Source organism: Agelaius tricolor, unplaced genomic scaffold, assembly GCF_023055355.1.
Source record: "Agelaius tricolor isolate 1412-34295 unplaced genomic scaffold, bAgeTri1.0.p SCAF_88, whole genome shotgun sequence".
NCBI lineage: Eukaryota > Metazoa > Chordata > Aves > Passeriformes > Icteridae > Agelaius > Agelaius tricolor.
In genome coordinates this window covers 66,862-76,995 of record NW_027269348.1, presented here as the reverse complement: position 1 = coordinate 76,995, position 10,134 = coordinate 66,862, and the positions used below count along the sequence as shown (strand labels likewise).

At 52.7% G+C, this 10,134-nt stretch overlaps 1 protein-coding gene and 1 long non-coding RNA gene across 2 annotated transcripts; one reads left to right on the top strand and one right to left on the bottom strand.

Annotated features, from left to right (window-relative positions):
- Nucleotides 1–67: 67 nt before the first annotated feature.
- UBL5 (ubiquitin like 5) lies at nt 68–7,660 on the bottom strand. Its single transcript, XM_071418541.1, has 5 exons — nt 7,564–7,660; nt 4,817–4,874; nt 2,441–2,524; nt 1,468–1,505; nt 68–300 (listed from the first exon to the last, which is right to left on the bottom strand). The coding sequence occupies exons 2-5, from the start codon at nt 4,870–4,872 to the stop codon at nt 257–259; spliced, it is 222 nt and encodes a 73-aa protein (XP_071274642.1). The 5' UTR covers nt 4,873–4,874; nt 7,564–7,660; the 3' UTR covers nt 68–256.
- On the top strand, nt 644–1,516 carry LOC139585697 (uncharacterized). Its single transcript, XR_011677207.1, has 3 exons — nt 644–719; nt 979–1,250; nt 1,297–1,516. It is a non-coding gene; the product is annotated as an uncharacterized lncRNA (long non-coding RNA).
- Nucleotides 7,661–10,134: the final 2,474 nt, after the last annotated feature.

Genomic DNA, 10,134 nt, shown 5'->3' with positions numbered 1-10,134 from the left:
GTGGCCTTAAAATCGCGATATCGCGACACAGGCCCCAGGGTATGGTCAGAAAAATCCCAAACATCGCTCGGAGGCCCCAAAATCGCCTTTATTGATCAACAAACGGGGCCGGGCCGGAAATGGGGGAAAATGGGAGAGGGAACTGGGATATACTGGGAGGTACTGGGAGCACTGGGCTGGCTGCACTGGTCCGGACTGGTCTGTACTGGGTTATACTGGTTTGTACTGGTTTGTACTGGGTTTTACTGGTGGGGCCCTATTGGTAGTAGAGCTCCAGGTTCATCCCGTCGTGGATCTCATCTGGAGGCGCCGTCAGGGAAAACAAATTTGGGGTTTTTGGGGGGTGGGGTGGGAGGGTTTGGGGTTGGGGGAGTTTCTGGGGGGGTTTTGGGGTGTTTGGGGTTGAAGGGTTTTGGGGTTAAAGGATTTTGGGAGTTTTGGGGTTAAAGGATTTTGGGAAGAGTTTCTGGGGGGTTTTTGGGGTGTTTTGGGTTGGGGTTGGAGGATTTTGGGGGGTTTTTGGGGTTGGAGGATTTTGAGGGGTTTTTGAGGAGTTTTGGGGTTAAAGACTTTGGGGAAGGATTCTGGGGGATTTTGGGGTTGAAGGGTTTTGGGGGTGTTTGGGGTTGAAGGGTTTTGGGGAGGGGTTCTGGGGGTTTTTGGGGTGTTTTGGGTTGGGGTTTTGGGGTTGAAGGGTTTTGGGGAGAGTCTCTGGGAGGGTTTGGGGGGTTTTGGAGTTCTGGGGCTTTTGGGGTTCTGGAGGTGTTTGGGGTTGGAGGATTTGGGGTTTTTTTTGGTGTTTGGGGTTGGGGTTTTGAGGTTGAAGGGTTTTGGGGAGGAGCTCTGGGGTTTTTGGGGTTCTGGGGGGTTTTGGGGTGTTTAAGGCTGGGGTTTTGGGGTTGAAGGGTTTTGGGGTTGAAGGGTTTTGGGGTTGAAGGGTTTTGGGGTTGAAGGGTTTTGGGGAGAGTTTCTGGGGAGTTTTGGAGTTCTGGGGCTTTTGTGGTTCTGGAGGTGGTTGGGGTTGGAGGATTTTGGGGAGGGGTTCTGGGGGCTTTTGGGTCAGATTTTTGGGGTTAAAGGATTTTGGGAAGAGGATCTGGGGTTTTTTGGGGTGTTTGGGGTTGGGGTTTTGGGATTGAAGGGTTTTGGGGAGGGGCTCTGGGTGGTTTTTGGGTTCTGGGGTCAGGTTTTTGGGGTTCTGGGGGGTTTTAGGGTCAGGTTTTGGGGTCAGGTTTTTGGGGTTCTGGGGGGTTTTATGGTCGGGTTTTTGGGGTTCTGTGGGGATTTTAGGGTCAGGTTTTGGGGTCGGGGTTTTAGGGTTCTGTGGGGTTTTGGGGTCAGATTTTTGGGGTTCTGTGGGGTTTAGGGTCAGGTTTTTGGGGTCAGGTTTTTTTGATTCTGGGCTTGGGTTTTTGGGGTGCTGGGGGGTTTGGGGTCAGGTTTTTGGGGTCAGGTTTTGGTGGATACAGTCCCCAAGTGTGACGTGGTCTTTGAAGATCGTGTACCTGGGGGGGGGGAGGCGTCACCCCCTCCCCAAAACCCCAGAGCAGGGAGCACCCCCCCCCCATGAACCCCCAAAACCCTGGGACTCCCTCCTGACCCCCCAAAATCCCCACTAGAGCCCCCATGAGCCCCCCAAACCCCTCAGGTGCCCCCCAAATGCCCCCTTAGAGCCCCCAAAAGCCCCTGGGGTTCCCCCAAAGCTCTCCCGACCCCTCAGACCCTCCCCCAAACCCCCCAAGTGCCCCCCTAGATTCCCCCCAAACCCCTCAGGTGGCCCCAAACCCCTCAGGTGCCCCCCAAGAGGTCCCCAAACCCTTCAGGCTCCCCCCAAACCCCTCCCCAAAACCCTAAAACGCCCCAGGTGTTCCCAAACCCCTCAGGTGCCCTCTGAGAACCCCCCCAAGTGCCCCCCAAACCCCTCAGGTGCCCCCCAAAATCCCTGGGGTGTCCCCCTAGAGGCCCTCAAACCCCTCCCCAAAAACCCCCAGGTGCCCCCAATGCCCCCCAGATGCCCCCAATGCCCCCCAGGTGCCCCCAATGCCCCCCCAGATACCCTCCCATGCCCCCCCCCAGATGCCCCCAATGCCCCCCAGGTGCCCCCAATGCCCCCCAGGTGCCCCCAGTGCCCCCTCAGGTGCCCCAAATGCTTCCCCAGGTGCCCTCAATCCCCCCCAGATGCCCCCAAAACCCCCCCAGATGCCCCCCCAGATGCCCCCAATGCCCCCCCAGGTGCCCCCAATGCCCCCCCCAATGCCCCCCAGGTGCCCCCCCACGTGCCCTCAATGCCCCCCCAGATGCCCCCAATGCCCCCCAGGTGCCCCCAATGCTCCCCAGATACCCTCCCATGCCCCCCCATGCCCCCCAATTCCCCCCAGATGCCCCCCAGGTGCCCCCAATGCCCCCCAGGTGCCCCCAATGCCCCCCATGCCCCCCAGACCATTTTTTGAGCACGATCTTGTCCCAGCGGGTGCCGGTCTGTGCCGCTATCAGCTTCTTCAGGTCCCGGATGGAATCCTCGGGGCTGCCCCGCCGTCAAGGAAAAGGGGGCAGAGGGACCCCAAAACCGCCCCAAAAGAACCCCAAAACCACCCCAAAATAACCCCAAAACCGCCCCAAAATAACCCCCAAACCGCCCCAAAATAACCCCAAAATACCCCAAAACAACTCCCAAAATCCTCTGAAACTGCCCCCAAAACCACCCCAAAATAACCCCAAAATCCTCTAAAACTGCCCCCAAAATCGCCCCAAAATATTCCAAAACTGCCCCCAAAACCGCCTCAAAACAACTCCAAAATACCCCAAAACTGCCCCCAAAACCTGCCCCAAAACAACTCCCAAAATCCTCCAAAACTGCCCCCAAAACCTGCCCCAAAACAACTCCCAAAATCCTCCAAACCTGCCCCCAAATCTTCTAAAACCATCCCAAAACTGCCCCAAAACAACCACAAACCCTGCCCCAAAACCACCCCAAAATCCTCTAAAACAACGTCAAAACAACCCCAAAATCCTCCAAAACCCACCCCAAACAGACCCCAAAAACACACCCAAAACACCCCAAAACCTGCCCCAAAATCCTTCAAAACCACCCCAAAACCTGCCCCAAAACCATCCCAAAAGCGCCCCAAAATAACCCCAAAATCCTCCAAAACTGCCCCCAAAACAACTCCAAAATACCCCGAAACAACCCCAAAATCTGCCCCAAAACAACTCCCAAAATCCTCCAAAACTGCCCCAAAACAACCACAAACCCTCCCCCAAACCACCCCAAAATCCTCTAAAACAACCTCAAAACAACCCCAAAACTCCAAGATCCTCCAAAACCACCCCAAACAGACCCCAAAACCACACCCAAACCACCCCAAAACCTGCGCCCAAACACCCTAAAACCACCCCAAAACCTGCCCCAAAACAACCTCAAAACAACCCCAAAACCACCCCAAAATCCTCCAAAAACACTCCAGAACCTCTCCCAAACCCCAAATCCCCCCAGAATGCCCCTAAAATCCTCCCTAAATGCCCCAAATCCCCCCAAAATGCCCCCAAATCCCCCCAAAACCTTCCCCAAACCCCAAATCCCCCCCAGAACACCCCTAAAATCCCCCCTAAATCCTCCCTAAATGCCCCAAAACCTCCCCAAATCTCCCCAGAACCTTCCCCAAACCGCCTCAGAACGCCCCTAAAATCCCCCCTAAATCCTCCCTAAATGCCCCAAAACCTCCCCAAATCCCCCCAAAATGCCCCCAAATCCCCCCAGAACCTTCCCCAAACCCCAAATCCCCCCAGAACACCCCTAAAATCCTCCCTAAATGCCCCAAAACCTCCCCAGAACCTCCCCAAATCCCCCAGAACCTTCCCCAAACCCCCTCAGAACGCCCCTAAAATCCCCCCAAAATCCTCCCTAAATCCCCCAAATCCCCCCAAAATCCCCCAGAACCTTCCCCAAACCCCAAATCCCCTCAGAACGCCCCTAAAATCCCCCCTAAATGCCCCAAAATCTCCCCAAAACCTCCCCAAATCCCCCCAGAACTTCCCCACACCCCCCAGTACGCCCCTAAATCCTCCCTAAATGCCCCAAATCCCCCCAAAATCCCCCCAAAATCCCCCAAAATTCCCCCAGAACCTTCCCCAAACCCCAAATCCCCTCAGAACGCCCCTAAAATCCCCCCTAAATCCTCCCCAAATCCCCCCCAAATCCCCCCAGAACACCCCTAAAATCCCCCCTAAATCCTCCCTAAATGCCCCAAAATCTCCCCAAAACCTCCCCAAATCCCCCCAGAACTTCCCCACACCCCCCAGAACGCCCCTAAATCCTCCCTAAATGCCCCAAGTCCCCCCAAAATGCCCCCAAATCCCCCCAAAACCTCCCCCAAACCCCAAACCCCCTCAGAACGCCCCTAAAATCCCCCCTAAATGCCCCAAATCCCCCCAAAATCCCCCAAAATTCCCCCAGAACCTTCCCCAAACCCCAAACCCCCCCAGAAGGCCCCTAAATCCCCCCAAAATCCTCCCTCCCTAAATGCCCCAAAACCTCCCCAAATCCCCCCAAAATGCCCCCAAATCCCCCCAGAACCTTCCCCAAACCCCACAGAACGCCCCTAAAATCCCTCCCAAATTCCCCAAATCCCCCCCAAATCCCCCCAGAATGCCCCTAAAATCCCCCAAAATCCTCCCTAAATGCCCCAAAACCTCCTCAAAACCTCCCCAAATCCCCCCAAAATCCCCCCAAATCCCCCCAGAACCTTCCCCAAACCCCAAATGCCCCCCTAAATCCCCCAAATCCCCCCAAATCCCCCAGGTTTTCCAGCTGGGATATTTGCATTTCACCCGGACCTTCTTGCCCAGGCGGTCGTTGCAGACGACCTCGATCATGGCTGGGAACAGAATGGGGGAAAATGGGGAAAAAATGGGAAAAATGGGGAAAAAATGGGGGGAAAAGGGGAAAAATGGGGGGAAAAATGGGAAAAAATGGGGGGAAATGGGGGGGGGGGAAAGGGGAAAAAATGGGGGGAAAAGGGGAAAATGGGGAAAAAGGGGAAAAAGGGAAATGGGAATGGGGAAAAGGAGGAAAAAGGGGAAATGGGGAAAGTGGGGAATATGGGAAAAAGGGGGAAAAAGGGGAAAAAAGAGGGGAAAAGGGTGAAATGGGGATGGGAAATGGAAAAGGGGGAAAATGGGAAAAAAGGGGGAAAGGGGAAATGGGGGAAAAGGGGGAAAAAGGGGAAAAAATGGGGAAAAGGGGAAAAATGGGGGGAAAAGGGGGGGGGAAGGGGAAAAAATGGGAGGGAAAAGGGGGAAAATGGGGAAAAAAGGGGAAAAATGGGGAAAATGGGGGAAAATGGGAAAAATGTGGAGGAAGGGGAAAAAAGGGGGGGAAAAGGGGAAAATGGGAAAAAGGTGAAATGGGAATATGGGAAAATGAGGATAAAGGGGGAAGAGGGGAATAGGGAAAGGGGGAAAAGGGGAAAAAAGGGGGGAAAAGGGGAAAAAGGGGGAAAGGGGAAAAAAGGGGAAAAATGGGGAAAAACAGGGAAAAAGGGGGAAAAAAGGGGGAAAAAGGGGAAAAAAGGGGGAAATGGGAATGGAGGAAAAGGGAAATGGGAAATTGGAAATGGGGGGAATGGGAAAAATGAGAAAAAAGAAGAAAAAGGGGAAAAGGGGAAAAGGGGGAAAAGGGAATATAGGAAATGGGGAAAAGGGGGGAAAAGAGGGGAAAAGGAGAAAAATGGGAAAGAAAGGGGAAAAACAGGAAATGGGGATGGGAAATGGGAATGAGGGGAAATGGGGGAAAGGGAATGTGGGAAATGGGGGAAAAGGGGGAAAAAGTGGGAAAAATGCAGGAAAAGGGGAAAAAGGGAAATGGGAATGGGGAAAAGGAGGAAAAAGGGGGAAAGGGGAAATGGGGAAGAAGGGGAAATGGGGAATATGGGAAATGGGAATGTGGAAAAAAGGGGTGAGAAAGGGGGAAAGGGGGGAAGGGAAATAGGAATGAGGGGAAAGGGGGAAAAGGCAAAAAAGGGGGGAAAACAGGGAAAAAAGGGAGAAATGGGGAATGGGGAAAAAGGGGGGAAAAGGGGAAAAAAGGGAGAAAAGAGGGAAATGGGAATGAGGGAAAAAGGGAATATGGGAAAAAAGAGGGGGAAAGTAGAGGGAAAAGAGGGAATGGGAATGGGGGAAAAGGAAATGAGGGGAAAAGGGGGGAAAGGGAAATGGGAATGGGGAAAATGAGAAAAAAGAAGAAAAAGGGGGAAAAGGGGAAAAATGGGAAATGGGGGAAAAGGGGAAAAAGAGGAAAAGAGGAAAAGAGGAAAAGAGGAAAAGGGGAATGGGAAAAAGGGGAAATGGGAATATGGGAAATGGGGGAAAATGGGGAAAAGGGGAAAAGGGGGAAAAGGGGGAAAAGGGGACAAAGGGAAATGGGAATGGGGGAAATGGAAATGGGGAAAAGGAGAAAAAAGAGCAAAAAGAGAGAAAATGGGAAAATGAGGGGAAAAGGGGGAAATGGGGGAAAGGGGAAATAAAGGGGGATAAAAGTGAGAAAAGGGGCAAAAGGGAAAATGAGAATGAGGGAAAAAGGGAGGAAAAGGGGGGAAAGGGGAAATGGGGGAAATGGGAATGAGAAAAAGGGGAAAAGGAAATTGAGAATGGGAATATGGGGAAGAGAAGGGAAAAGGGGAAATGGGAAAAAGGAAATGGGGAAAAGGAGGGAAATGGGAATGGGGAAAAGGGAAAAGAGGATGAGAAATGGGGGGGAAAGTGGGGGAAAAGGAGGAAAAGGGGGAAAATGGGAAATGGGAATATGGCAAATGGAAATGGGAGAAAAAGAGAAAAAGGGGAAATGGGGGAAAAGGGAAGAAAGGGGGGAAAATAGAAATGGGGAAAATGTGGGAGAAGGAGGGGAAAAGGGGCAATGGAAATGAAGGGAAAAGGGGGAAAAGGGGAGATGGGAATGGGGAAAAGGGGGGAAAAGGAGAAATGGGAAATTGGAAATGGGGGGAATGGGAAAAAGGAGAAAAAAGAGCAAAAAGGGAGAAAAGGCGGGAAAAGAGGAAATGGTAACGGGAAATGGAGGAAAAGAGAAAAAAAGGGGAAAAGTGAGTGGAGAAAAGAGAAAGAGGAAAAGGGGAAAACAGAAGGAAAAGGGAAAAAAAGGGAGAAGGGGGAAGAGAAAGGGGAAGGAAGAAAAGGAAAATGAGAAAGGGGAAAAAGGGGAAAAAAGGGGAAAAGAGGGAAACCGAAAGAAAAAGGGAAGGAGGAGGAGGAAAAGGAGAAAAAACGGAAAAGGAGAAAGAGGAGAAAAGGAGAAAAAAAGAGGAAAAGGGGAAAAACCGGGAGGGAAAGAGGAGGAAAAGAGGGAACAGGGAAAAGAACGGGGGAAAGGGGGAAAAGGGAAGCGGGGTCGGTAACGGAGGCAGCGAAACGGGAAAAGTCCCGGTCCCACCCCCGGGACCCCCGAGGCCGCCCCAGAACCGGCCCCGCTCCCTCTCGGACCCCCCGAGCACCCCCTGAGCCCCTTCGGGACCCCAAAATCCCCCCCGGGACCCCCAAAATCGCCCCCGGTACCTCCCGGGGCCTCCTCGCTCCGCCACAGCCGCGCCGGAACCGGGGGTGACGTCAGAGAGGCGCGCCGGAAGTGACGTCATCGGGCAGGGCCAAAGATGGCGGCCAGGCCTGAGGGGAACGGCTGGGAAATTTATTGGAGTTCATAAATTGATAACTTTTATAAATGTGTTAAAGTTTATAAATTGGTAACTTTTATAAATTTATTAAAATTTTTCCCCCAAAGTCGCTTTTTTTCTTCTTTTTTTTTTTCTTTCTCGGTTTGAGCAAAAGCGGCTTCAGAGCCTCATCCCGACCCCACCGGGGGAATTTTCACCCCAAATGCCCCCAAAATCCCCCAAATCCACCCCAAATCTGCCCTAAATCCCCCCAAACACGCCTAAAAACCCCCAAATCCGCCCTAAATCCCCCCAAATCCACCCCAAATCTGCCTAAATCCAAACCAAACATCCCCAGAATTCCCCAAAACTGCCCTAAATCCCCCCCAAATTCCCAAACCAACCAAATTCCTCCAAATCCCCTGCAGAACCCCCTAAATCCTACCAAAATCCCCCAAATCCACCCCCAATCTGCCCTGAATCCCCCGTCAGATTCCCTGAAGTTCCTCCAAATCCACTCTAAACCCCTCAAATCCCCCCAATCCCTCCAAATCTACCCCAAATCCCCTCAAATTCACCTCAAATCCCCTAAATCCACCCCAAATCCCCCCTAAATCCCCCCAAACCCCTCCAAATTACCCCAAATTCCTCCAGATCCCCCATATTCATCCCAAATCCACCCCAAATCTCCCCCAAATCCAAGTCAGGTCCCCCCAAATCCCCCCAAAATCCTCCCAAATCCACCCCACATCCCCCCGAACACCGCAGATTTCCCCAAATTCCTCCAAATCTCCTCATATTCACCCTAAATCCATGAAATTCTGCCCCAAATCACACCCAAAATCCCCTCAAATCCCCCCTAAACCCCCCATAACCCCTCCAGAATCCCCCGAATCCAACCCAAATCCCCCCTAAACTCCCCCAAATCCCCCCAGATCTCACCAAATCCAACTCAAATCCCCCCATATTCACCCCAAATCCCCCATAAATCCCCCCAAACACCCCAGATTCCCCCAAATTCCTCCAAATCCCCCCATTTTCACCCCAAATCCACCCCAAATCTCCCCTAAATCCCCCCAAATCCAACCCAAATTCCCCCAAATCCCCCAAATCCTGGGACAAAGGGGGACTGGGGGGATCTGGGGGGATTTGAGGGGGATTTTGGGAGATTCAGGGAGAAACCCTGGGCTGTGAGGAGCTGGGGTGGAATTCCCAGAGCAGCTGCAGCCAGGGAGGGAGGGCAGGGATGGAGTTTGGGATGAAGGTTTGGGGTGAACATCTGGGATGAAGTTTTGGGATGAAGGTCAGAGATGGATTTTGGGATGAAGGGCAGGGATGGATTTTGGGATGAAGGGCAGGGATGGATTTTGGGGTGAAACTTTGGGGTGAAGGTCAGGGATGAAGATCTGGGATGGAAGATACAAGCAAGGAGATTTGGGATGGGTTTTTGGGATGAAGGTTTGGGATGGAGATCAAGGATGGATTTGGGGATGAAAGTTTGGGATGGAGGACACAACCAGGGCTGAAGGTCAGTGTGGAGATCCCAGCCAGGGATGAAGATTTGGGATGGGTTTTGGGATGAATTTTGGGATGAAGATTTGGGATGGAGATCTGGGATGGAGGACACAGCTGAGGATGGAGATTTGGGATGGATTTCTGGGATGAAGGTTTGGGATGAAGGTTTGGGATGGAGATCAGGGATGGAGATCAGAGATGGATTTTGGGATGAAAGTTTGGGAGGCAGGTGGAGGATGAAGGACAGGGATGGATTTTGGAATGGAGGTCAGGGATGAAGTTTTGGGATGAAGGTCAGGGATGGAAATCAGGGATTGATTTTAGGATGAAGGTTTGGGATGGAGGTCAGGGATGGATTTTGGGATGGAGGTCAAGGATGAAGGTCAGGGATGGAGGACACAGCCAAGGATGAAGGACAGGGATGGATTTTGGGATGGAGATTTGGGATGGAGATCAGGGATGGAGGATTCAGGCTGAAGGTCAGGGTGGAGATCACAGCGAGGGATGAAGATGGGGGATGAATTTCTGGGATGAAGGTCTGTGATGAAGGTCTGGGATGGATTTTGGGATGAAGGTCTGTGATGAAGGTCTGGGATGGAGGGCACAGCCAGGGATGAAGGTTTGGGATTATGGTCTGGGATGAAGGTTTAGGATGGATTTTGGGATGAAGGTTTGGGATGGACGGCAGGGATGGATTCTGGGATGAAGGTTTGGGATGAAGGTTTGGGGTGAAGGTCAGGGATGGAGGACACAGCTGAGGATGGAGATTTGGGATGGATTTTGGGATGAAGGTCACGGATGAAGGTCAGGGAGCGCTGGATGAGCAGAGGCACCTCCAGGCCACCGCCCAAAAGGGCACAGACCATGGTGGCACCAGCTGGAGCTGTGGGATGGCAATGGGGACAGGGATGGGGACAGGGACAGGGACAGGGACATGGAAAGTTGTAATGAAGGAGTTTTG